The sequence below is a fragment of the Onychostruthus taczanowskii genome, unplaced genomic scaffold (assembly GCF_017590055.1).
Source record: "Onychostruthus taczanowskii isolate IOZ18803 unplaced genomic scaffold, ASM1759005v1 scaffold34, whole genome shotgun sequence".
Lineage (NCBI taxonomy): Eukaryota > Metazoa > Chordata > Aves > Passeriformes > Passeridae > Onychostruthus > Onychostruthus taczanowskii.
Window position 1 is genome coordinate 7,094,062 of NW_024500794.1, and position 27,365 is coordinate 7,121,426.

Consider the following 27,365-nt stretch of genomic DNA (forward strand, 5'->3'; position numbering starts at 1 on the left):
CACAAGAGAACTATGCACTTTCTTTCTTTCTCAGCTGCACTCACCTATCCCCTACCTTCACCTCTCCACCACTTTTCTCTTGGCCTTGCCGTGCATGGACATTTCCTCTTAAGATACCCATTGTGTTGCTTACCCCTCCCCTACATTGCCTTGCCTTTCCTACCCAACCTTGCATTTCCCTTCCCTTCCCTTCCCTTCCCTTCCCTTCCCTTCCCTTCCCACCCATGTCCTTCCCTTGCCCTTCATACCAATCCAGTGCCTTGCTCACCTATCCTCCTTTTCCTTTCCATTTGTCCAGCTCCAATCTTTCGTTTCCTTCTCCTACTAGGACTCTTATTGACTTGCCTCCCTCTCCTTTGTGTTGCCTTGCAAAGCCACCGCTTGTATTGCCTTGCCCCTTGAACTCCTTCCTTGCCTTCCATGACCTTGCTCACCTGTCCCTCACCTGGAATTCAATACATTTTTGTGGAATTTCTTCAACTTGCATTGCCCTGCCTGCTTCTCCTAGGATTCTCCAGGCTTTCACTGGCTTTTTTTTCTCAAGGCCCCAGTGTTTCAGGAGCAACTGAGAAGAAGCCCGGAGGAGATCATGCGCAAGCACACCTATCTGTCGTGGCAGCTTTCTTCTGACATCTATCCTTACGTGTCTTGAATTTTGGACACAAAATTAATGTTTCACCCTTGGGCTTCAGGACCAGAATGACAGTTTTTTTGCATACAAAGGAAAGCAGGTAATGCAAGCGTTTTAGGTGCAGATTAGAGATGGCCCATGCAAGATCAAGGCTGTACAGAGCGGTCTACACACACAAGAGAACTATGCACTTTCTTTCTTTCTCAGCTGCACTCACCTATCCCCTACCTTCACCTCTCCACCACTTTTCTCTTGGCCTTGCTGTGCATGGACATTTCCTCTTAAGATACCCATTGTGTTGCTTACCCCTCCCCTACATTGCCTTGCCTTTCCTACCCAACCTTGCATTTCCCTTCCCTTCCCTTCCCTTCCCTTCCCTTCCCTTCCCTTCCCACCCATGTCCTTCCCTTGCCCTTCATACCAATCCAGTGCCTTGCTCACCTATCCTCCTTTTCCTTTCCATTTGTCCAGCTCCAATCTTTCGTTTCCTTCTCCTACTAGGACTCTTATTGACTTGCCTCCCTCTCCTTTGTGTTGCCTTGCAAAGCCACCGCTTGTATTGCCTTGCCCCTTGAACTCCTTCCTTGCCTTCCATGACCTTGCTCACCTGTCCCTCACCTGGAATTCAATACATTTTTGTGGAATTTCTTCAACTTGCATTGCCCTGCCTGCTTCTCCTAGGATTCTCCAGGCTTTCACTGGCTTTTTTTTCTCAAGGCCCCAGTGTTTCAGGAGCAACTGAGAAGAAGCCCGGAGGAGATCATGCGCAAGCACACCTATCTGTCGTGGCAGCTTTCTTCTGACATCTATCCTTACGTGTCTTGAATTTTGGACACAAAATTAATGTTTCACCCTTGGGCTTCAGGACCAGAATGACAGTTTTTTTGCATACAAAGGAAAGCAGGTAATGCAAGCGTTTTAGGTGCAGATTAGAGATGGCCCATGCAAGATCAAGGCTGTACAGAGCGGTCTGTCTTGGCCACTTTTGTGTACCAGCATTCTTTGAATGTACCTGCCATTTGCCTGCTTTGGCAACCCAAGTTTCCTTGCCTTGCCCTGCTGATTCTCCATTGCTTTGCATTCCCTTGCATGCCCATGCCCCACATTTGACCTGCCTACAGTTTTCCTCCAGGCTTTTGCCTTGCCTAGCCCTTCCTGTTGCCATTACCTTCCTATGCCCAGCCTTACCTCTAACTCCTTGGCTTTCTCTCACCTACCACTCCTTTTGCTTTTCCCTCATGGCTCCAGCCTTACCACCCTCTCCCTTGACTTGCCTACAATTGCTTACACTTGCTTTGCATTGCCTTACCTGCATGGAAGGAAAGGCAGAGAGCGGCAGGCAAGGCAAAGCAAAGCCAGAAAGTTATTTGTAGGGCCAGGCAAGGCATAGGCAAGCAAACAAAGCAAGTGTAGGCTAGGAAAACTAGGCACGGTACTGGAGGCAAGGCAAAGCCAAGTGACTTAGACTGCCTTTCCTTGGGAAGTAAAAGATATGGTGGCAATGTTGGTAGGGCAGCTGATAAGGTATCATGGGGAGGCATAGTCCAGCAAGACATTTCCGTCCTTGCCCCTTCTGTGTCGGAGCCATTGGACATAGTCAGTACTGGACATGCTATGCAACTTTTGCTTGGTAAGTTCCTGAACGAGAACAGCAGTGCTTTCTCATGGGAAGGAAAGAACTTAGCCCCAGCGGTAGAGGTGCAGATAAGGAGCTGTGTCATGCAGCTTCAGGGCGGCAGCAACTTTCTATCCTGGCATATTTGGTTTGGAAGCAATGCCTAAATTTGTACAATCATGGAGTCGGTATCCATCTTTGGAAGGCAGCCTCCCTCCTGAAAGAATCGATTTGGCATGTGTTTTCCAGTTCCTCAAGGCAGCCTTCTTGAAATTCTGCCAGCACACTTCTTTTGGACAAGGTAAAAGCTTGGGTCTTGGTGTGCAGCGGATCTAGAGCCCCACACAGGTAATGCCCAATACCAGTGTTCTGACACCCTTGTATAGGACCACTCCCTGGATGTTTTGGATTTTGGAAGAGGGGATGCTATTTATTTTGAGACGGGTGTCTAGTTCCTCTCTTTGGCAAAGGAAGCAAGTTTGGATGGGCACTTTGGTGGTCTCTGTGAATTTAAAGGCTTTTCCCAATAGGTAGTTCTCTGGGTTAGAGCTGCTGAACTGTCAGTGGGAATGCAGAGGCCAAGCCTCTGCAGGACAAATTTTTGTCCCTTTTGTAGCTTTAGTGTGTGAGCAGTCCCTGGTGCCAGTCCATTTGGATCCTGACTCTGTGAGACTGAAGGCTTAGGATGGTACCTAGAGCTGAGAAGGAAAGTGACGATAGCAGGGTGTGTGCCTGTAGTTTGATGGGTGCAATTGAAATTGTAAGCAGCAAAGAGCTTTCTCCACCAACAGTTTTGCGGGCTCTGCTTTTGGCAGATGTTTTCAAGTTAGGACTCTAGGAGAGTGAAAAAATTTGTTAGGGCAGAGGAGTTAGTGTTGGCCTTTGAGTGTGGTGCAAAGAAGAGTATCCACTTGGAAGGGGAGGATTGGCAAAATCTTTTTGTCCTGAAACAGTTGATTTGAGAGCAGGGACATTTCTGACTTGGCTATGTCCTGAAGAGTGGTTTTGAGCTGGGCTCAGTGAGTGTCCTTGTTTTGTGAGTAGACATTGCCATCGTGTGGTTATTTTCATGAGCGCTGACAGTGCCCAGGAAAAAGACAAGCACTTGTCTAGCCCAGCCCCATTTATGTGGGAGCAGTGTGGGGACAAGAGCTCCACTGTGGATCCTGGCTCTTAGGCACTGACAGAACATGATCCTGCATGTAGCAGAGAAGGAAGAGGAATCATTTCATTGTTGGATGTACAGTTTATAAGCTTCAAAATAAAAAGCAATTGCAGCATGGCCTCTTCCTTTTACAAGATTTTCTGTGCCATCAGCTGCTCAACATGTAATTCGCACCCTTTGAACTGCATCCAGCTCCCTGGAGATATGCACTTTCCCTCAGGATCTGTGTACCACCTTGCACTCTAACTCTTGAAGATCCCAAACCACTTCAAAATGTCCAGCAGCTGCTCTCAAAGAAGAAGTCCTACAACGAAAAGGCAGTGCAGGCCATAATAGTCCCTTTGCAGTCTGTCAACTAAACAAAACCAAATTACTCAACAAAAACACAAAGCTGTAATTTTGAAAAAAAAAACTTCTATTGAAAAGTTGTGGAAACACTGGAAAAAGTATAAGTTAGCTGCTTGTCAGTGTGCCTAAAATGCATAAAATGACTTCCTCCTATACAGTAGCTCCAACATGTTAACAACATGATTTGCAAGTCTGCCTTCTCAGACCTCCAAAAGAGGTGGCTGCACACACAAGAAGGCTCTTCTGATGAGTTACACCAGCCTCTCATAGAACAGAAGATAGGCTTGGGAGCCCAGCACTTTGGACACAGAGACAGGTTGTACGTGGGTATCACTGATGTGGAACCATTGACCTTTGACTGGCTCAGTTTCCGAAGCTGTGAAAGGAAAAATTCAGGAGCAAAAGTTATTATAAAGAATTGAAGCAATGAGTTCTATTACTGTTCTTCAGTAAGAATCATAGAATAACAATCATAGAATCATTGAGTTGAAAAAGACCTCCAAGATGGAATCCAACCTGTGACTGATCACTGCCTTGTCAACCAGACCAGAGCACTGAGTGCTACATCCAGTTGTTCCCTGAACACCTCCAGGGATGAGAATGTTGCTGCATCCTTGGGCAGCCCCTTCCAATGCTTAATCACCATTTTGTCTTCTTTTCTTCCTAATATCCAACCTGAATATCCCCTGGCACAGCATGAGGCCATTTTGTCTCATCCCATCACTGGTTGCCTGGGAGCAGAACTGGACATCCACCTCGCTACATCCTCCTTTCAGGCAGCTCTGGAGAGTGGTAAGATCTCCCCTGAGCCTCCTTTTCTCCAGCCTGAGCCTTCCCAGCTCCCTCAGCCACTCCTTGCATCATTTCACTAGCTTCCTTTCCCTTCTCAGAGAACTTATCAGCCATGGCAGGAGGTTGGAACTACATGATCTTTAAGGCCCCTTCCAACCCAAACCATTTTGTGATTCTGTAAGAAATAATTTGTAAAATATTTCTAATTATTTACCTTGAGATTTTCCTTGAAGGACAAGATCAGAGAGGTGGTTGTTCATAGCTCTCATTTTAACATAGGCAGTGTAGTGCCCAGACCTCATTGTTCCGCTGTGTTCAACAACTCCATAGAGAGAGTACAAGACCTTTGTATTCCCTTCAGCCACATTCTAGAAAACCACAAATTTAGCTATGTCAGCCAAGTGCTGGGTTTTAAAGAATGTAAACTCTTTGATTTTTTTTTTGCTGATGAAATGGAAATTGATCATTAGAGATTCATGCAAGCACTACAGTTACGAGCAGTGAAGTACAAGTTATCACACAAAGTAACAGGCTTGACAAGCATTGTACAAAGATTTTGCTATGCAGCTTTGTTGTGAAAGCACATTAGAACAAGGGAAAGGAGAATCTGATTGTTTTCCCACTTACTTTACATTTAGCTGTACAGAAAGGAGCCAAGTCTATCACTTCGGGGAACTTGATATGCCTGTTAACCTTCTGCAGATTAAATCCAGCCTTAAACAACCAAAGTAGAGGGAAAACCCCATAATGTTAAAATGGAGCATATTAAAACCATGCTTAGTCACTAAATGTTTCAGGTTAAAGTGTCAACAATACAAATTAGTTTTACATTACACAAAACTGGGAAAAAGCAAGGTTTTTTTCCTCTGATGTCCAGTATTTCAGCATTATTTCCTTGCCCCCACATGCTGCACTGGAGTACAAGTTAAGATGGCTCTTCGGCTCACTCATACATTAATGTAATGGTAGCAGAAGTGGAAAAAGAATCAGCTCTAATGCACTTCAGTAACCATGAGGACAACTCTTGCCTCTCAGACTGTAACATGCCTGAGGATCTGATCTTAGAACATCCGAACTGACGCAAATTGTTCCCACCTTAATCAAACAATTGTCCAGTAACAAACTGGAAAAACAAAAGGAGATGATGATAAATGTTATTTTCTTCATATTACAGTCTCTTGGATGAGGCTACATATTTCCAATTTTTATAAGAAATTGGTTTTCATCTAATTAAAGTTGCCTCCCTTATTTTTCAAGTATATTGACCAAAAACACCAAACAGGTTTAAATTTAGAAGTACTGTCTCGCTTTCCTTTCCTCCTTCGCTCTTGAAAAGCTAAAGCCCTGACTCAAATATTTTTCTACAACTTGGGAATAAACAGGTAAGTGACTTCAGTGTCTGTAAATAAAACTTAAGTTACTTTGCTTTCCTTTTATCCTTCCTTCTGCCCCACAAGGCTCAGAATCCTCTTTTCCACTTCTGCCAACTTGTTACTTATTTGTTACTAGTAAGGGATCCTATTTACCTATACCTACTGAAATATAGGAGCCCATGAGCAGCTGTAGTAGTAGGAAACCATTAATGCTAAGATTCTGCTTAATACAGTAAGCAGTAAAAATAATGAGGGAATATGTTGTGAATGCACTCACAAAACAGTATTTTCCATTTAATTAAGGGAATATTCTTTCAGGGAAAGGCCCCTTAGTGCCTCAAAGACCACAAAACGCAATGCTGCACACTAATGCCTTCCAAACTTTGGGAAAAAAAACAAACTAGTTTTATAGAAAATAAAAGTAATGTTTTCAAGTTAAGCTAATACTACATCATATGTACACATATATACATATTAACTTGAGGCAATATACATGTATCAGCCTGCTACTTACCTGCTGAAACCTTTTTAGGTGAAGAGTTAAAATTGGAGGAGCTAGAGAGATGAGCATCTGCTTTTTGGCATTCGTATAAACATTCTTCTTTTCACCTGCAGAAAAGAAAAATTACCAAAGATTAAAACAAGTGTTTTATATCAAAACAAATGTTACAGCAGGAATTTATTTTCACTATTTAAACTGTTACAATGTCATCTACTACAAGACCTGAGAAGCTGAGCATTCCCCTTTAATACAATGAATGAAAGTAGACAAAGTTATAAAAGGGATAACCCCCCACCCTTTACCCACTCAAGAAGCAGACAGGGATACGTTTAAAGCTGTCTTTTAAAAAAGTCTGTCATACTTATGTTGTTCTTTGGTCCACAACGCCTTTGTGTACACACATCACACAGTAGTTTATTGGTCTCGTTAAGTGTTTCATTACGGGTAAATTGATACAAACAATGATGGATTGAATCTTCCTCAGGGTTCAGCTCTTCCCTATTTGCCAGAGTACAAAATGCCATTTCGGGGTCATCTGTAGATACTTCACATGTCTTAAGAACAGGCTGAAGACCATCCAAGGTACTTGTGTCACTGGCACCCACATAGAGTTTTGAAAAGTCTGTAGCAAGGTCTTCCTCATCTTCATTGTCCTCATCCTCCTCTTTCAAAGACAAATTGTCAAGGCCATTGACAAACTTCATAGGAGAATCTAAGCCTTCCGTAGAGAGATCCACGAGAGACTCGTTTTCTTCCCACTCTTGTTCTGGCTTTCCTCCATTTTCATGCCTGCTCTGAATTTCTGTACTATTTCCCTGTATACTCAAGTCTTTCTGAGTTAGGCAGTGATCTTTGCAATCATTTGAGGATTCCTCTTCTTGCTTCTTATCAAGAGTTTCACAGCTCATTTCAGTCTCTGATTCTTGGTTGTACTTGGCATCTATCTCTGGCTGTTCAGTTGTGCAGAGATCTGTCAAGTGAAGCACCTTTCCTTGAAGTTTTTCCTGCCGGCGTTGGATCTGCTCATTTGAATACATAATAAACAAGAATACAAAAAAAAAAAAAAGTAAGTATAAATTATGTTTAGCATTTCTTACCACTTCTTTATAATCTTTGTTGCATGCCATAGATGCACAAGACGGGGGAGGAAGAATAATCCATGATTAAATGATCAGAGGTAATCAGTTCCACTAATACTGAATTTATCCTCACTCAGACATAGTTCCCACTGCTCCCTGTTACATAGTATCATCAAAAGACAGCTAATTATGATCTTGCTATCTTCCTGATCTTTCCTGTGTCTGTATTCTAAAGTTTTGTGAATATTCTTGCAGTCAATGACTGGAAAACAGTCTGATACAAATTGAGGCTTTTCAGACAGGCAACAAATTCTACTGGATATTATGGTATTATTCCTACCCAGCAACACTCAACAGAACATCTTAACACCAAAGACATGGGTATAATTGGTCTTTTCAGTTGTGCATTTTGAAAAGAGGAAAGTTCTAAGCTATCTCTTCCTTCATGTAAACTAAGGAAACAAAAAAAAGAATTTCTTGAACAGAAACAGCAAGCACAAAGTGAAAAACCTATTCAAACCAACCTTTGCCTTTTTTTTGGCCTGTTTCTTCGTTTTTTTCTGAAGGTGCTTACTTGTACCACGGGGTTCATATTTCTGCTTAATGTAATGGTCATTGATTTTATCTTCTTCATCTTCAGATTCCTTTTCTTTGTTTTTTTTAATGTTTTCTCTCTTTGCAATTTTCCCTTTCTAAAAAATCCAAAAAGCCACAGAACAACCACAGAAATAGAGATGTTATCTGAGTTTTCAGCTTAAAGTAACGTTTTTATGATGTAACGTACAACTAACTCACACCCTGATGTTAATGGAAGGAGTGTCTCACTTCAGAGAGTCCATATGAAACAGAGTGAAACAGTATGAAAAGTAAGGCTATCAAACGCCAAAATCTAAACCTGTAAAGGGACAACATGACTTTTGCCTCTAATAGATCTCATTAAATGCACTGAAGGGTAATGTTTTACACATGCAGAGACATTTTCTGTTGAACTGCCTGCCACAGAATTTGTTTGCTTCTGCTAAAAGGAAACTCATTTTTGGCAGAAGTCATGAGTCATTTGGCTCTGGGGGTTCCATTCCAGTGTTTATGAGTAAACAGTGCTATACAAAAAATCTGAAATATTACATATACAGGTTATCAATACAAAACATAAAGCAAGTCAAGTACTTTTTGTATCTGGAGATTGATCAAATAAGTATTCACATACTATCCTATTAACATTTCTTAACTTTATTCCATAACCTGAGTATTAGGAGAGGTGTTCTTGGACTTGGTGCAGGGAAATGGATGAAAAACATGAAAACAAACCCCCAAATAACTCAAACAATCTGTGATTTTCAAAAGACAATTTATGAGCCACAACTTACAGGAATGACTCTCATTAAAAATCTTATTCTCTATTTTTCTGTGCCATTTTGACTTGCAAAAGAGACTTTTGGAAAGAAGCTTAAATACTCTTCCTAATGACTGCATAATAAGTGTTTTCATATGAATAAAAAAAATAAAAGCTAACAAGTACCTATGTACAGTTTCTTACCTGAACATCTAGTATGGGAAGTGACAGATCAAGGAAAGACTCATGGACCAAGGATACCTTTAAATGAATAATCAAGAGTCCAATTTAATTTTGTTTGGAAACAGCTGGCTTGCTGTCAACAGGTGTATCTGCACGTTTGCGTTCAAGGCCCGCTTTCACTTGTGCACTCAACTGTAAAACACGGCTCATTTACCTCCATAAACAGCTTCCAATGACCAAAAATCCAGCAGTCACATTACCACAGAAATGAGCAGGAAATACTTTCCTGAATTTCAGTTATCTAGTGAGACTGCACCTTAGGTCCTAAGAGACTCATAGCTGTAATCCATCATGATATTCAACTAATATTTGCTAATACACTCAATTACTTCATTCTCAGGATTTATTATCCCAGTAGCATCTTACTTAATTCTTAACTGTTCTCCTGGCACTCCCACAGACTTTTCATTGTGGTAAAGGGGAAAACATAATCCCCTGAATGAAAAAGGAAAGGGCCCCATAACAATTAATTTGCTCTATGACCTGTACCACTGGAAGGTGTTCACTGGGAATTTTGGAGAGAATTCTGGCAGAGGCAGCTTGCTGTTGCTGACCTCTTTTTCTGGAAGGCTTTTGAAAGGCACTAAAGGGTTAACTTTAAAACACAATGAAAGAAATATTCCAGCCAAATCATTCTCCTTTTTGAAAGCATGCAGCTAGTCAGGTCTTATTTCTACAGATAGTCACTTTGGGGTTCTCCTGAAGATTACAGGACATAACACTCTAGGTTATTCAAAGCAAGCAGTTTACTTACTGTTCTGCATTCCTCACACATAATTGTGCTGGTTAATTCTCCACCAAATATTCGATCTACAAAACTTTGTATTCCCTTTTTCTTTTCATATTCTGAGAATTCAAAAAGTATATAGTAAAGTTAAAATTATTACACACAATATACTGGCAACCAATCTCATTATGGCATACCAAATAAAAAAGAAGAATATAACATGCAAGATGTATGACAGGACATGTTGGCCTGTTCTGGTTTCCTCAGGGTAACAAGTACAGCAAGATTCTTAAATTAAGAATATTTTGTGTATCAAAAGAATGGTGGTGAAAACACATTCCCAGAACACAGCTTGGTTAAACCATACCTCTACCACTTTCTCTGCTCAAATGCATTTTCTCAGAAGTACTGCATGGTAGTAAGAATTCCTGTTTTCTCTCAAGACTGAAAAACTATCTGAACTTAAAAAATGAGCACCAACTTTTGTCAGACAAACAAAACCATTTTCCTCAAGTTGTAATTTCAGAGTAATACAGTCTTAATTTAAATTGTCAGATTATCTCCTAAGTCATGTTGAAACTTTTAAAATTCTTCTGTTCATTGTTTGGAGTTTTTCTATACTGCTGTTAGGTAACAATGAACTATGAGCAGCTGCATAAATTATATTCACATACTAATATTTTAATTTCTTACATGTTTGAATTATTAATAATTGCCCAAACATATTTTAATGTATGATGTCTACAGAATCAACTCGCTCTTATCCTGTTAAGAAGGAAATGCCAACAAAGTTCAGCAAGACATTTAAATATAGACTAAAATTTAAAATATTTTAAATATAGACTAAATTTTATTCTAGATACACACATACTCAAGAGGTCATAAAGTTGTACAAATAAACATGTATCCTTTAGTTGATACTATTAATATTACTTTATATACTTCAACAAAGGAGATTTTACAAATTACTGATGCTGTGATAATTTACCTTTAATTTTCTTTTTAAGTTCTTCTTCATTTTGTTTGTTAGAGTCACTCAGCGCCTTTAGCATTCCAACACTTATTTGCTGAAATTTTCAAAACAAATATACTCTGTAAAATTTCCTAAAATAATTCAGTTAGCTACTTCACTTTATGATGTGTTTCAGATGGAGGAAAAAGTATAATCTTCACCAATTAAGAGAATCAATACAAACAACACAAATACCTGTAGAACCACACAATAGTTCCTGTAGATATCAAAAAAAAGAAAAAGAATCAACAGAGAAGTTGCATCCATAATGTTCTAATTAGTATGTAAGAAAATCAGTCTAAGGATTAAATACTTGCCCAAATTAAAACTGGCAAAAAACCCAGGAACTTCTACAAGTGTGTTTCAGAAAGTAAAACATAAGGATATTCTTTAGGGTGCCTACACATACTCCAAACCCACTTTTTCTGTGGGTTCTCTTTGCTGGACAGCACAACCACATTACAGAAGCTGACATATCTCAGGAAGTATGTTCTTTCTCCCCTCAGCAGAAGAAAGAGTCTGGGTCCAGGTTATGAAGAGAAAGGTATGCATAACTATGACTTTAGCACCCACCTGGATTTCTTCTGCTCTCATTCCATCAAGTAAGTAACGAAGCAGTTCATGACTGTCTTGCTGCTGATAACCTTTGAATCGTATTGCTCTGTTAAATGAAATTGTAAAGTATAACTGAACTCAGAGATAAAGCAAAAATGATTCATGGCAAACACACGTGGACAAAGTCTCCAGAATGTAAGTATATAAAAGCAACAAGTGTCTACATATTGTATTTTCTAAAAATATGATGCCAGCTACTCAGTATGTCACTGAGTAGCTTTCATTTTACTGCTATTTATTTTAATTTTGCTCATCTTTGAAAAACTAAGTATTCTACAAATTTTATATGCTGTGTTCTGAGCTAGAGATAAAAAAGAGGAAAAACTGACAGTCTTAAACAACAAATTTTTCATACCTATTATTGTACAGATACTTACTTTTTACAAACCTGAGCAAAAAGTTCCTTAGGAGTCACTACCCCTTTTTTTGTCTCTTGCATTTCTGTCACAAAATGATGCATGGCTAGTGTTAAAGGACCCGGATGATCTAGTTTTATTAGCTGAGGTTCCTGTTTGAAAGAAAAGCAACAGAGCTCTTTTGCCTTAATTCGGTGGCAGATTCTTTTGCAGTACGTTTTTCCTTTTCAGTTCCTGAAAACATTATTGTCAAATAGAATACCCAAAATTCCAGAATGGCAATAAGTTAACCTGACAAAAAGGATGTGTGGTTTATGATGAAATGATAGCCCAACTCTCTTATTTATTGCTCAGTTCAAAGTCTGGATTTCTTACCTTTACTATGAAAAAAACCCAATTTCTTAAAAAAGGTTGTGCATTTTCTGTCATCCAAATCTCTAACTGTAATGACAGGTGTGCTATTTAAGTTAGTGCTACAGACATCCTCTAATTTCCTATTCTGCATTTAGACAAGTGGCACGATAGCAAGAGTTACATGTTTTCATCCTTTAAATAACATCATCATAATGCAAGCACTCCTATGACAGAGTATTGAATCACTGCTCTTACACTCTGAACAAAATACCTCCACTGACTTCAGAAGCAGCTTTATAGAAAGCAGTGGTGAAACTCCTGCTGATTTTACACCCTAATCTTGTTAGTATTTGGCTGGGACATGTAGGAGAAGGAACTGTAAGCAACCCTGCCCCTGATGAATCACGGCTGTGCTAATTATCAAAGAGTGGAAACAGCCTTGCCCGTCCAATGAGGATGGGTGTTATAAAAGAGTGGGTTAGCTAGCCAAGGCCAGTCTGCTGGGGCTGGGGTCTGCTGGCTGGCTGTGTGTAGGAAGCTGGCAATAGGAACAGCTTTAAAATTGACATAAGTACGGCTGGTTTCCTTAACAGACTGGAAGGTGAGGACACACACTACAGAGGTCAAAGCATATTACCATGCATAGCTCAGGTGACTCAATTTTAATTGTTGTGCCAGGTATTTTAGCTTCTTTAAGCAGCTCTCTCAGGACTGGAGTTTGTGATAAATTCTGTAGAACACAAAAGACAGGAAGAGATTGAAAAATGGGGACAACAGGAAAGGCAGTTGAACTCTGCTAGTCATGGAATTTGTAGCAATCAGTTTAGCAGCAATTTATTTTCCCAAACACAGAACTGAAGTGGTTAATTACCACTCTACAATCCCCATCTCTGTTTAAGATTAAAAGGTACATTCCATATAGCTAACAGGACCTCCAATGCCCTCTATAAGCATTACTTCATATTGCGGAAACCCTTAAGTTTATTTTTTTTATACAGACTGATCTTTTGATAAGTGTATTTACTAGTGTCTGTTTCTAAAAATTCAAAGGATAAAATGCAGTGTATGTATTTGCTAGGTTTAAAAGTAAATCAAAAGCAGTATACTAAAATCTGCAAGTACAGTGGGAATTTTGTTTTAGTAAAACTTCAGTATCAAAAAACAAAGAGCACAAAATAATGTTGGTTTCAATACACATGAAAGAATGAGTTTATTATACATTTCTGAACTGAACAAGTCACACAAGATGGCAATGCCTGCAACTTGCTTATCCTGTTTTTTCACCCAATATTTCATTTTGATTTCCTTTTGCTGAGAGAGACATTTTTATTACAATAAACACCCATGGTTTTTGAGTACTAATCTCTTATAATCTGCGAGGTCACAAGGGTGATGTGTCTGACTATTTCATATTTTTAAAAAATAACCAGAAGTTGGCAAGCTTATTTATGTCAGTGAAAAATTCTGTCCCTCAAGGACAGGGCAGTTTATTGTATTTCCCCTTAGAACAAGTCTGAATCTGCAGCTCCATTTCTTCGTATTTCTCTGGGCCAACACACTATTTTTAGAAAGAAGCCATCATTCCTGGCAGATAAAAACACCACTTTCTAATTGTGTCACTGTAAAATGCTGGAGGCAGGGCTGTTGTGGGCTGTTTTTCATTTTATTTGTGGCTGTTTTTCCTATTCAAAGTTCTTCTAAAAACAACAGCAAGTCCTGTACCTGCATCACCGCATTAAAGAAACATGTATTCCCCAAGTTACTAAGTCCTTTCACAGTGACTTCTCCATTAGTAGTTGAATGAGAATTTTCTTCTTTAAGTGAAACTTCTTTTTCTTGCTCATTTTTGCTGTCTTTTTCTACTTTTTTATTTTCAACTTCCTTGTTCTCTTGTCTTTCTTCTGAAATAATAAAAACATATCACATCTTAACATAGTTATAGGGTATAGGCTAGGAAAGATTATTACAGCAGGCAGCAATCTATGATGTTTAGAGCATATACAAACGATAATTAATTCTTTAATTTTTAAACACAAAACTACTGCTTTAGGCTCTCAAATTGTCTAGGTAATAGAAGTTAAAAAACAACCAAAACAACAAATAGCGAACCTGAAATGCCATTTCAAATCAGCAAGCAAATTAAACATCTCTTGGCACACAAGCCATTTATGCCAACATACTCTGAAATTCTTCAGAATTCAGAATGTTCCTGTCAAAACCACCTACGTGAGGACTTTCTACAACATCCAACTGGTTCCCACTGTTAAAGCATTCTCATATTCATTTCATGTACCTAAACAGATGATACTGAAAAGTTTATAGTCTTCAAGATGAGTTTAAAATATTTTCCCCCAAATTATTTTGGTGTATTGCTGAAAATTTCAATGGCCTGTTTAATAAAGCTGTAAGGGAGGTCCAGGCAATTTTCAAAATAACATCCACACTGGTTCTGCCAGTTTGGCAGTCAGCTATTGATTAGGTTTCTGGTAAACAGGGCTGAGAGCTAATACTATCTGTAAAATCAAGTAATACAAGTCCAGAAAAAGCAAGGAAAACAGACAATACAACCTTAGGACAAGAAACAGATGGATGAACAACAACACACAGAACACATGAAACAGGCAACAACTGCACTCAAGTATTCACTGGTTTGCCAGTTCAAACCCAAGAAGAAAATTTTAGCAACTGATATGAAGTTCAACTGTGTGTCTGGGAAAGACTGACTACTCAAAAAACTCTGCTCCCTATGGGAAAACCTCAGCTGCTTTCTGAAAAAATTGAATTCAGAGACTGCCACGTGGCAACTGCTGGATGTTTGTGTTCCATTTCCCACAAGGCCTATGATTTCACCCAAGTGTTGGAATTTCTTACAGTCATTTGTTATAGCATTTATTTTCATATGCAAATTCATCCAATTTTTCCAGTGGAAATGCCTTGTACAAAACTAGTTTTGCCATTATGGAAACTAGAGGGTTTTGCCTGGGTTTGTTTTCTTTTAAACAATTATATTTTACAGATAGACTGCAGGCTGAACACAGTATTTTAGAGTTCTAAAATCACTGCAGCTGCCTAAACTAAACGTACAGATCCAGTGACAAAACCTCTGTATACTACTCCTTCCATTAGGATATGTGCTGCAACAGCTGGAGACTTAGTCATTCCTAATACATTAAAAAATAACCACAGAAAGACTTCAGAAAAATCAAATAAAATTATCCTTAAGCAAGGACAATTTTTCTTTAGTCTCAAGACAGACTGAGCAACACCAGTGAATAAACACTGCACCCTAAGTACTGAAAGTCAAATGCCTTTTTGCAGAAAAACTGAATGTCATATTTTAAAAAGTCACAGTAAAACTGTCTTTTTTCTGCCTATTCTTGTATGTTTTGTCTGTAAATGTTTAGGGGATGATCAGCAAAATCCTGATCTAATTAGATCTGTGGGCTAGGACATTACTTATGCTATCAGAATTGTGACAAAGAGTATCAAAAAAGGGGAGAAATTAGTTTTTCCCTTTACCATAGGGAGCGAAATCTAATTCAGTGTAAATTCTGGATTTATAGTACTGTCTCCAACACTTAGGATACCTTCTGATTTACTGTATCTATACTATAATTACTTACCTGCATGTGATGAGTCAATACCAACTTGTTTTCTAACAAGATCCACAGTCTGGCCGAAAAGGGTTGAAGTTTTATATGGAACTTCATTATCACATAGGTAGCACCTGTCTCCGCCGCCCCCAAAAGAAAACAATTAATCCTATTTTTTTTCCTATTATTTAAAAATCCTAAGCTATTTACTTTTTTGATGCAATTCACTACACAAAGTTATAAAATTGCAAGGTTTTAGTGTAAGATTTATAAGTCTTAGAGAAGAATTCGATCTACTTGTCACAAAAATAAAACACTTTAAAATTATCTTTAGTAAATTATTTTGGTGACTGGTGCTTGCAATTTACAAGTACAAATAAGACTTTTAAAAGATGTGCTTAGAAGCCCTGCAGCAAGAAAGAGTAAAGCTTGGAAAACTTTGCCAAAATCAAGAAACTAAGATATCAAGCCTTAAAGGAAATGACTTTTGACTATTATGGCATGGAAAAATATTTTGAATATTCTAGCCAAGCAAATACTTAATTGTATCTAAGTCAGATAAGAAATAATTCAAGTGTCCACCCTTAAACCTGCAGACTTGTACTTGTTCTTCTACTGCTGATATAAACACCATTTGTCTCTTTATGAGGAAAGAAGCATGTGGTTGTGCCACTAATGTGCTTTAGAGAAAATTGTAGGAGAAGCTGCAGTCATAAAGGCTTGAGAAGGGTAAAACCATGACAGAACACAAACATCGGAAGGAGTTTTATACATACCAATTTTGTAGTTCCACCCAATCAACTCTCTGAAGTACTAATACTTCTGCATTTTGGAAAACACCAATTACAGTTCTTAGGCAGACTTCAGGATTACCATGAGTCAGCCTCAAGTTTCTGATATTAAAAGCAGAAGAAGTCTGCAGCAAAGTGTTTCTCCAGATCTCCAGCCTCCTTGGCATTAGCTATAGTCATCACATTTTCTCATATTTCATTAAAAAATTGACTCAGCTTTTGGATCCCTGATTGCTTGTCTATTGTCTGGTTAATAATAAAAATAGACATTCTCACTCCTGCAATAACAAAGGATAGTTACTCCCATTGTGTGTTTCAACACCAAAACCATCTACCTGTCAAAAAAATTGTAGACAATCGTGAAAGAATCAAGGTATTGGAAAAGGTTTTGTTCATGATGGCTGTTTGACCAGCACTGAAAATAAGTACAACAGCAGCTGTAAACCCAAAAGAGCAGAACTTAGGGAATACCTAGAACTCTTCCTTTCCTCTCCACACGCCTTTAAACTCTTTACAGTTCTATTTATATCCAATTTGAACCACATGTGCATGCACACCACAGAGAGATTTGGTCACACATTCATATCATTAATAAAAGAATTTTTATTCGAATTAGAATTTTGATTAAAATTTTGATCCAAATTTCTGCACTAGGCCCATTGTGAAATACAGTTCTTTACAGTGGGTTTGATCTGTAACTAATTTATAGCCAATATATCAATCTTTGGATCATTTCTTGGGCAAGTTTGTACAACCATGAAATTCTAGAAGGAAGTCAAAACATCTTACTTCCACAACTTCCTCTTATTTGCAAATATTTTGATTAAAAACCAGGGAAAATAGAGCACTTCAAACCCACAATTTTAACATTAATTTAAATTTACCAAGACAAGCTCACTAGTTCATTAGTTATAATGTTACTGACAATGTCCAATTCCATTCTAGAGTTCATTAAAAGTAGTGATCATTATAGGTAAGTGCTAAGTATGATCAAGTAAATAGATAATGTTATTTAAAATGAACACAGTGACAGATACTAAGTTGCAAAACCACATTACTAAGCAAAACAAAAACTCTTTATGTCAAGTACAGTATTTCTATATAGCACAGTTTAGAAAATTAGGGTTCCCCCTCATATATACAAGTGTAAAATTACTTTTGAGAGAAGCAAAAACTACCAGGGATGTGGATTTTGTATCGCTTGATCCAGAAGCATCTCGTAATTTTAGCTATGCTTCCTGTCTATATGTAGTATTAAAAAATCATATTTACACAGGAGACAAAAGTAAGGTTGTGGCTAAGTGCACATCAGAAAGAGCCTTCTCCCAAGGTCAAAACTTAAGATTTGGAGCTACTGATCAACACTTGTGTCCATGTGTCAGTATTCTGACCAAGTAAAAAACAGTAAAATATTAAGTCAACAACATTTACTAGCTGGTCAAGTTCAACGTCAATTATGAAAATTTTCTCATCATAAATTTTACAAGAAAATAACACTTATTTTGCAAATCTCAGCAAAGACTGCTGGAAATTACATGTTTGGAAACATTTCAATATATGCCTAGAGAGAAATCTCAGAATTCCCAAAGAAAGGACAAATTATATTCCAGCCTCTGTTGCCCTCCAGCTCTGTCCTGTGCTGCCTGACAACTCACCACACACTCCAGTTGTCCAAATTGAGAACCAAACAGTGGGGATCTGATCTTGGTGTTTCATAATGCTTTAAAGCATGCTGGTCTGGAGAATTTCTGCCACAGCCCTACAATATTGATAACCACAAGTGTCACAAAATCCATTTGACTGCCAATGAAACATACATAAAGTCAGAGTAAAAACAAAGTATTACAATCAAAACTGTTCAATTACGTTAAATTAATTGGGGTCAACAGATGGATATCTATTTCAAAATATTTATTTCTGCAGATGGATGAATTACTGGGTGCAGAATAAAGCTGCTATGGGACTGAACATTTAATGAATGAATTCCAGTCTAAACACCTGAAAGAACGAAACAGAACCAAAACATCTTCAGCATGCAGAGTTCTAAGTTTCATGAACTAACATGAGCATTAAGATCTTGTAAAAATACCCCTAATACAGATTAGGAGTATTTTTATTTTCTCTGCAAAATAATTCAAATTTTCTAGGAAAACCAGTCCTCAAGGCTGTTTTAGCCTTAAGCCTGCTAAATGTCTTTAAGCCATCTTCCAAATACTTCATTTGACGTTCAGAGCAGACATTTTTAAATCACACTCAACAGTATATAAAGTCATCTAGGTAGCACCATCTTTACAACAAAAAAAGAGAATACAAGAGTTTAATTAGAAACTCTCTTGTTCCATTGCATTATGAGACACTGAACGGTATTAAGACAAATTAACAACAAAAGAGATACCCTATGGCCACATTTTAGGCATAACCATATTGAAGTGCCTTCATCAGTCTCCTTCTCCTCAGCCTTCTCTTGTGTCTTACTGTCTGCCTTGCAGTCCTGACAAACATGCCATTCCACATTCTGCAGCGACTTTCTCACATGCCCTTGGTCCACTCCTTTACGAATATGCTTGCACACAGGTTCTACAAAGTAAAAAGCACAAGAAGGATGTAGGTAGCATAACAAATGCAAGCTTGAAGAGACTGGCAGTAATCCAGAAGCTAGGATAGTCTTTCTAGAGCCAATGAAACACAGACAATTTATCAGAGTATCAGAAAGAAACCTTTTGTTACCACCATTGACAATATGGGTATACTGTTGCTGCATTCTAAACTTTGAGCTGTTTTTATTGCTCAGATAGTGTGACAGCTCTCCAACTATCTTTGTTGAGGCAAGATTACAGCCTCAAGGTTGCAAACTTCTATTGGCATAAGCTGGAATTGGTGCAAAATTTTGTACCTCCAGTTCTGTTTCCGTCCAAGATTACAGGATTTCATGAAAGTGCAAATGCTAGCCAACAAAAGACAAACACAGATATTCAGCATTCTTTTAGCCTTTCTGAAAAACATAAGCTTCATCTACAAAATTGTCCTTTAAAAAACAAACAAAAAAATTTTGTATATTGACAACTACAGTTACAGTGGAATTATTCACCATGATTAGTCTTAGTTTCATTTGTAGCTTTACAGGTCTTTGTCGTCATAAGATAACCTATTCATAGGCAAAAAATTGAGATGCCAGCAGCAACTAGAACATAACCGGTCTCTTTGCAGGAGAAAAAGAGGAAACAGTTACAGTAGACATTGACCCTGACTCCAGGAAACAAGCCCCCAACATCCCCAAGAACCAAACCAGACAAAAGCAGGTAAAAAAAGGCATCCATTAGAGACAGAAGCTAACACAAGAAGATCAGGACAATCAGGAAACCAAAGCACAGTGTACTTAAACAGGCCATCCCACCAAGCCTCCTCAAATTGTAAGTCCTCTCTCCCCCAACTAAATTAATCTGGTTCAAATCACTTCCCCAGAAAAGCTGAGAAAGACACAATCTGTGACCTGGCAGATAAGGTGGTAGAAGGGAATGCTACACAACATAAGTAAAAAACAGCTACAATAACCAAGGTAAACAAGACAAAAAAAAATTTCACAGGTGAGATCCAATGGAGCTAGGAGAATAAAATTTAGTATCTGGGATTAGCAACTATTTGGAACAGAAAGAAGAGATTTTAACCAAAATACACTATGAGAGCTGAAGTGTCCAGTGTCAGTACCAAATCAGCTGCTAGAATAAAGGCAAACTGCTTCATGAAAATATTTTAGTCACAGCTTTTACTGCTAAAGCAAGAATCTTCTGCAACAAACTTTTCACTAGGAAAATGCAACTTAAGCTTGGCAGCTGACTCCACAAACCCTTTATATTCTGAGTAATTTTACACAATCTGTATCAGTAAAGAACTGTGTGTTTGAGTTTCTTAAAAAACCAGAAACTAATCTCAGTTTTTAAGACAGGATTATTATTTTCTAGCATACTTAGAAAAGTCATGACAACAATATTTCTTGCTAGACTTGGGTTTCAATTAAAAATCCAGATTTTGTACATGTGACTTCAAAGTCAGTGAGTAATGTGAACGCCTTCTAATATTAATCAGCTTTCAAGCCTTCTTTGAGGTTAAAAAAACATTAGGTCCACAAACTTCTTCAAGGAAACATACTCAGTATATCCGAGGACTCATCAGACTGTGCAGTTTTGCCTTTGATGCGTTTCTTGCCCATATTTGCTGTCTGTAATTGTCCCTAAAAGGAAGAGTGACCTAACAAAGAAAAAGAGTAAGATTAGAAAGTAGTTTTAGTTGTCCTTCTTCATTGCTACACATGTTATTTCTACGGCAAAGCTGTCCCTTGAGGTGAAATAACTTGTTTTGACATTTTCAAAACAAAAAAAATATTAATTATAGTTTAACATGAAACAATTATAACTGTTGAATAGAAAAGATCACAGTGTGAATTACAAAACCCAAATGATTTAAAATGTTAAATCAAAAGCATTGCACAAAATTATAAAGCTGGAAACTTCATTATCAAAAATCCTATAAACCTTAAGGACTTAAAGTAACACCACAGGAATTTAATGGAAAAGAATTGGTTTTGTCCCAATTCAATCTTGAAGAATTTGCAACCTTTTTATTTTGTTGACTGCAAATTTCCTGTGTCTTTGATGAAATCTGACACAAGTAAAATACTCTTGACGTATTTGAAAATACACAGACCATGGGAATTCCGATTTCTCAATTTCTTCTCTGGGGAAGATTTATCATCACCTTCCCCACATATCAAGCAAATAATTCAGACAGGTCTGTTATCCACTATACCTGTGGACCCTTCTCAACAAGAGATCTTCCACTTTAGAGTCCTAACCCAAGTGCTTTGCTTCAGACAGGTGGCTACTGCACACATGTAGAACATTTTTACTTTTTAGTCTGTGTGGCAGCCTGCATTGCTGCTAGTAAAGTCCAGGGTAAAGAAGCAAAGAGGGCCTTTGCATAATATCCACAGAGGTTTTATTCAGCTGCCCAGTAAGATCAGGTCCCCGGCACACACACGTAAAGGGTCGAAGCTTATCAGTCTCTGAGGGGCCTGGGGCTGAGCCTGGTCTCGGGGCAGGACAGATAAGGATCAATCATGGAATAGGGAGGGAGTGGCTCAGGGACATAGGAGCAGGGGAACGAGCCAATGGGGCCTTAACAGCTATTTGAGGTAAGTTTCTTGTGTCTCCCTAAACCAGGGAATGCCCCCCAGGGTCTCCACAAGTCCACAGTCCCTGTACCTTACCTGACAAAAGATAATCCAAAAGTCTCAGGTAAACTTAAAACTCACATTGTACTATGAAAACAAGGAAGCTAAAAGGGTTCAAAATCAAGTCTCTGTAATATTTGCAGGCTAGGTTAACCCTGCTGTCCCCCCTTCACATAAACACAAGCAGCATTAAATCTGTATTAGTCCACCCTTCCAAATTAATTTCTTTGCTTGCACGTGGCAGCACACATGCCCCAGGGCAAAACTGTCTGCTTAGAGCTGTCAAAGCCAAAATAATTAAGTCATACCAAAAAAATCAAAGACAAAAATTAAGCTAGGGAGAGCTTAGGCTTGATACTCGCAGAGGACGTTTTGTATGAAAGGCCATTTACAAACACGAGCATGTTTGCATGACCATACTCTCAGGGCAGATGACCCAATTGTTCATGGTGGCTTGACAGCCACGTCACCGAGAGCAGAATTACCAACTTTTGCAACTTAGCATTCAACTTGTTAAGAAAAAGGAGCAACTGTTCACCCAACACATTTTTCTGCAAAAAGCTACAACACTTGATCTTGTATAAACAATTTTAATTAATAAAATCCTTTCCAAATTGTCCTTGCTCCTGCCGGGAATGCAGGACAGCATCACCACGTGGGGCTGTTAATTTAACCCAAGCCATGCCTGGGCAGACCAGTCCGACTGGCTTTGCACCACGGCAAAGCCCTCACGAGGAACGCCACAGCCTAAACGACTGAAGGGTTTTATATATTTTTTTTAAATAATATAGAGCGGTCTGTAAACGACCAAACGCGCACCTGCATTTGACACTCTGGAAGAAGGCCCAGAGAGGCTCGCTCGGGGCAGCCCCGGCCTGTGGCGGGCAGCAGGCAGGACGCTGTCCCCAGCCGGCACTGCCCGTCCCGGCTGCAGGCGAGCCCAGAACCCCGCAGCCCCAATGCCCGGCCCCATGACCCGGCCCTGCCTGCTTCCGATTGGCCCACGCCATGACCGACAACTGCCGCAGCCAATCAGGAGCCCCACAAGTCCCGGTCGAAAGGACAGCTGCAGTGCGCCGGCGGAGCGGGTCCCGGACTGGGAAGAGAGTGGCGGCGGCGGTAGGAGCGCGGCGGCAGCCCTGGGGGGTTCCCGTCCCTCACCTGTCGGTGCGGCGGGGCGAACAACTTGGTGGCGCATGACTCCACCAGACAGGGCAGACGACAACCTCTTACCTCAATAACCGGTGGAGAGGCGGCGGTCATCGGCTGCCATGCGTGCTTCTGGCGCGCTGCATTGTGGGGCCGTGACCGGGGGTGGGGTGAGGGATGCGTACGCGCATGCGCGGGCGCCACACCTGCTCGCTTTCCTGTCCAGTGTGGGCCGCGGGGGAGCGCAGTGGTGGCGGAGCGTTCGAGGGGCAGGGGAGGCTCCCCAGCGCTCCGGACACCCGAGTAGCGGCCCTCTGTGGAAGGCGTTGGTTTGGTAACACACCAGCGCGCCCTGTCCCACCTCAGGGCAGTGGAAATTGCGTGGGCTGTCAGTGTGTGTGACCCAGACTGCGTGGCAGACACGAGCCGGTTATGATGGGCTTGTTCGTAGCTATTAATGTGTGTTAAGTGTACAGCGTCCTCGGGAGGGGAAGTGGGGGGGCAGGCACTCTCTGGCAACCAGTGACAGGACCCGAGGGCAGGGCATGAAGTCAGGAGAGGTTTAGGGTTGGATGTTTAAAAACAAGGTTCCTTCTCCCAGAGGGTGCTTGGGAACTGGAACAGCCTCCCCGGGAAAGTGGTCACTGCACCGGCCAAATGCAAAGAAGCATTTGGACAATGCTTTTCAGGCACAGGATGTGACTCTTAGGATTGTCCTGTACAGGGCCAGAAGTCAGACTCGAGGATCCTTGTGAGTTCCTTGTAACTCAGTGTATTCTGTGATTCTGTAACATGATTTGCATAGGAGTAGTTAATGAACTTTGTCCCATATTCAAGCCATGTCTTTCTTCCCTATATTTTTCTTTGCTCAGGGAACAACAAAAATGGCCAACCAAGAAGAAGCAGAGATACAAATTTCAGAGTTAGATTTACTGTCTAGCATGTTTCCTTATGAGGAAGAGTTTGCTGTCACAGACCAACTGGCTCTAGCTGAACTGAAACACTATGTTGAAAATGAGTCTGCAGAGGTGCCATCTTCAAAAGTTCAGTTTATACTGAATGTAAAGAAGGAGATGCCTAATGCCTCTACGGTATTGTAAACAACTTTTCTTTTTTTTTTTTTTTTTTTTTTTTTTTTTAATACTACTATGTGGGATTTTATGGCTTACATGAAGTAAACATTTCCTCATTTGTTTTTAGGTGGAATTCTCTATGGCCTGTGCTTTACCATTTAAATATCCAACTGTTCTCCCAGAAATTACTGTGAGGTACAACTGCTAATAAAAACATTTATAAGTTAGAGTGTATTGCACAAATACGGTTATGATCACAGAAAGCAGTCCTTTTTTTTGATGGTTTACTGCCAAATTAAGACAGGTTGACAACAGTGCTGAAGAAAAAACAAATATACAAGCTTATGATTTCTCTTGTTGTGCTCAGCAAGATTTTATTTTACAGATTGGTAGTGCTGTTTGTGAATTCAAGAGCTAGCACACCAATTAAATAATTATTAAGATGTTTTCATAGCTAATATGAGTTAAATATCAATAGCAAGTGTGTATTGCCTAGCTATGTCTGATTTTCTTGGCAACTTGAAGCAAAACTTTTCAAAAGTTATGAAGCTGGGGAAGTGTCTGGAACACAAGTCCTAATGAGAGGCAGCTGAGGGAGCTGGGGTGGTTTATCCTGGGGGAAAAGAGACTGGGGGGACCTTATCACTCTCTACCTGATCTACCTGAAAGGAGACTGTGGGCAGGTGGAGATTGGCCTCTTCTCCCAGGGAACCAGTGACAGGTCAAGAGGAAATGGCCTCAAGCTGTGCCAGGGGAGGTTCAGGTTGGACATAAGGAAGAATTTCTTTATGGAGAGGTTGGTCAGTCATTGGAAGGAGCTGTCCAGGGAGGTGCTGGAGTTGCTTCCCTGGAGGTGGTCAGTGCATGACTGGATATGGCACTCAGTGCACTGGTTTGGTTGACAAGGTGATCATCGGTCAAAGGTTGGACTTGATCTTGGACGTCTTTTCTAAACCTAAGGATTCTGTTATTCTGTGTTTTTAAAAACATGGTAAGTTGTAAACACATATATATTTATATGCATTTATATTTTTCTTTAGGTCATCATTTTTAAGCCGCTCTCAGCAGATTCTCCTAAACTCTGATCTAAAAACATACTTGATGCAAAACTTCAGTGGCGAGCCCTGCATGCTGAGTGCGAGGGAATGGGTGAAAGACCATGCAGCTGGTTACATTGACAAAGATCTTTCATCCTTCCCAATGACAGCCTCAGATGCCACAAAGCCAGAAGTCACCATCTTCACTCGATTGTGGATCTACAGTCATCACATTTACAACAAGCAAAAAAGAAAAAATATTATTGACTGGGCCAAGGAACTCTCTCTGTCAGGGTTTTGCATGCCAGGGAAACCAGGTGTTGTTTGTGTAGAAGGTTTACAAAGTAGTTGTGAAGAGTTCTGGTCAAGGTTAGTTCTTCTTTATACTTAAATGCCATTAGTAGTTAGAATATTGCATTTTGTCATGTTGTACATGTGGCCAGAAGGTGGGAAATTCAACCACCTGCCAAGCTGTGAAGATCTGTAAAGTATTTGTGTTTATAATAATGCATGTACAACTCTGAATATCCACTGTACTGTTGGTTGCAATAGTTAAAGAAACTGGTACTGCAGGATGCACATTTATTTCTGTTTTATTTTCCTCTGTGTTTCACTTTTATAGAGATGAACTGCAGTACCCCAGTTGTATTAGATATGTGTGCTGTTATATCATTTTACATTTGTGTTTAATTCTGCTTACATCTCTTATACTTCTGGATGGTGCAGACTAAATAAGCATTGTAATTTGATTGTATCAGCTAGGAGTGTATGAGAATTCTTAGCACAGGAAAGACAGAAGTGAGCCCTGAAATAGAAACCACATCCTCGTTAATTATTTTGTGAGGAATAGCATTAAAGTTTTCCAGTCCTGAGGAGATAAAAAACCCCCAAGCTTCTGCTTATGAGAGTGTTTGCATGTGAGTAGTATTTCTGTGACCAGCTCATGAACCATTATCTCTGTCAAGATATATATACACAAATGGAATTGACTGACTTTTGTGATAGTATTTATTCCATAGTATTTCCCAAAACAGTCTTTATTTTATAGGTAGATTAATATTTCTTCAATTGCTTTCAGGATAAGAAGACTAACATGGAAAAGAATCCTTATTCGGCACAGAGAAGATGTTTCTTTGGAAGGTGGAGGACATGCTGAGATCCAGAAGCAACGGAAGTTCCCCACTTTGGAAGAAAAATGTTTTGATGCACATGGTGCTCGGGGAAATCATATGGACTTGGGGCAACTATATAATTTTTTAGAAGAAAAAGGATGTGCTGACATATTTCAAATGTACTTTGGGGTTGAAGGGCATTCAAAGAGTTGAAGATCAGCAGAGACCCCAGCAGCTACATTTCTAATGTAATCTTAACAGATTCCTTAGCTTTTCTGCAACAGTTGATCAGAGAGGGAATTAATAATTCATGATTCATGTGATGAATCCAGTTTTCAATATAAACAAATATCCAGCGAAATCCTAAATAATGAAAATGACTATATGAATCCTTTATGCACTTTCTGGTGTTAAGAAGATTTAGGATACATACCTACTCAAAATGAAAGAAAATGTGTTTGAAAACCTACTGGACAGTTGCAGAATTGTAGATGGATGAACAGATGGAATATGGTGAATGAATATACAAATAAGAAAAGACAAAATTGCAGTGTGGGTCTCTCAGGAGTGAGAACACAATGTTTACATTAATTGTTACTGTTTACAGTTACTTCATGAAAACTTCTTTTCTAAACAATCTTCTACTTTCAACCTGAAAGTTTAGTAAGCCATGAGATCATTATTTTATTTAAAAAAAAAAGAACAAAGGGAGGGAGCAAGTTTACAAGAGTCTTACTCGTGCTACCAAGATGAGTTAGGATGCCTGCTGTAAGGCATAAGAATTTTCTGTAGCTAAAAGTGTGTGTGCAGGTAAGACATGGTGCTTCCACTCCATCTGTTATTTTGGTTTGTGTAAAAGCAGCAGTGTACCAAGGATCAGGTTCCCTTATAGCATGCTCAAAAACTCTGAAACGATCCTCAGCCTTCTGAGTTCCCAAGTTTTCGGTCCTGTAATATGAAGTGCATTATGTTGCATGTGTTTTCGAGTGGGATTTCGACAAAGTTGTATCAATGAATGCTAATTTTGCAGATACTGTATATAAATCCCATGGTAGAAAAAACAGACATTGGTTTCTTTTGATTAAATATTTTTATTAAATATTGATTAAATGTTTCTGTACACATCCTGTAAAATCGCTGACTTTCATCGCTAACTCTGGTACGGACTTGCACACCTCTTGTAGGAATACTTCACAGCGATACCATTCGACAAGCGTGGGTGAAACTTTCCCAAATCC

The 27,365-nt window shown here is 39.4% G+C and overlaps 2 protein-coding genes across 11 annotated transcripts; one reads left to right on the forward strand and one right to left on the reverse strand.

Annotated features, from left to right (window-relative positions):
* Window positions 1-3,557: 3,557 nt before the first annotated feature.
* Window positions 3,558-23,058, reverse strand: USP16 (ubiquitin specific peptidase 16). Of its 6 annotated transcripts, XM_041411062.1 has the most exons (18): window positions 22,990-23,056; window positions 20,676-20,774; window positions 18,925-19,106; window positions 18,185-18,288; window positions 15,769-15,872; window positions 13,868-14,046; window positions 12,783-12,875; window positions 11,813-11,943; window positions 11,394-11,481; window positions 10,797-10,875; window positions 9,836-9,927; window positions 9,043-9,099; window positions 8,030-8,197; window positions 6,788-7,445; window positions 6,439-6,533; window positions 5,179-5,265; window positions 4,766-4,919; window positions 3,559-4,135 (listed from the first exon to the last, which is right to left on the reverse strand). In XM_041411062.1, the coding sequence occupies exons 2-18, from the start codon at window positions 20,734-20,736 to the stop codon at window positions 4,011-4,013; spliced, it is 2,457 nt and encodes an 818-aa protein (XP_041266996.1). In that variant the 5' UTR covers window positions 20,737-20,774; window positions 22,990-23,056; the 3' UTR covers window positions 3,559-4,010. The 6 variants fall into 6 exon arrangements, with proteins under 6 accessions (XP_041266999.1, XP_041267001.1, XP_041267000.1 ...); XM_041411065.1 differs by lacking the exon at window positions 22,990-23,056 and having other exon boundaries at window positions 3,558-4,135; window positions 19,005-19,106; XM_041411063.1 differs by lacking the exon at window positions 5,179-5,265 and having other exon boundaries at window positions 22,990-23,057.
* RWDD2B (RWD domain containing 2B) lies at window positions 22,807-27,363 on the forward strand. Of its 5 annotated transcripts, none has more exons than XM_041411072.1 (5): window positions 22,807-22,923; window positions 23,778-23,996; window positions 24,106-24,173; window positions 25,019-25,384; window positions 26,094-27,363. In XM_041411072.1, exons 2-5 carry the CDS (start codon window positions 23,790-23,792, stop codon window positions 26,338-26,340), a joined length of 888 nt encoding a protein of 295 aa, XP_041267006.1. In that variant the 5' UTR covers window positions 22,807-22,923; window positions 23,778-23,789; the 3' UTR covers window positions 26,341-27,363. The 5 variants fall into 5 exon arrangements, with proteins under 5 accessions (XP_041267006.1, XP_041267007.1, XP_041267003.1 ...); XM_041411073.1 differs by having other exon boundaries at window positions 22,809-22,875; XM_041411069.1 differs by having other exon boundaries at window positions 22,818-23,075.
* Window positions 27,364-27,365: the final 2 nt, after the last annotated feature.

Excerpts from the sequence above, each read along its gene's own strand:
- USP16 (XM_041411062.1), bottom strand. The coding sequence starts at position 20,736 with ATGGGCAAGAAACGCATCAAAGGCAAAACTGCACAGTCTGATGAGTCC. Across the intron at positions 6,534-6,787 it reads TGGACCAAAGAACAACATAA|GTGAAAAGAAGAATGTTTAT; the intron begins GTATGACAGACT and ends TCTTTTCTGCAG. Across the intron at positions 4,136-4,765 it reads CCTTCAAGGAAAATCTCAAG|CTTCGGAAACTGAGCCAGTC; the intron begins GTAAATAATTAG and ends TTCCTTTCACAG.
- RWDD2B (XM_041411069.1), top strand. The coding sequence starts at position 23,028 with ATGCGTGCTTCTGGCGCGCTGCATTGTGGGGCCGTGACCGGGGGTGGG. Across the intron at positions 23,997-24,105 it reads AGATGCCTAATGCCTCTACG|GTGGAATTCTCTATGGCCTG; the intron begins GTATTGTAAACA and ends ATTTGTTTTTAG. Across the intron at positions 25,385-26,093 it reads TGTGAAGAGTTCTGGTCAAG|GATAAGAAGACTAACATGGA; the intron begins GTTAGTTCTTCT and ends AATTGCTTTCAG.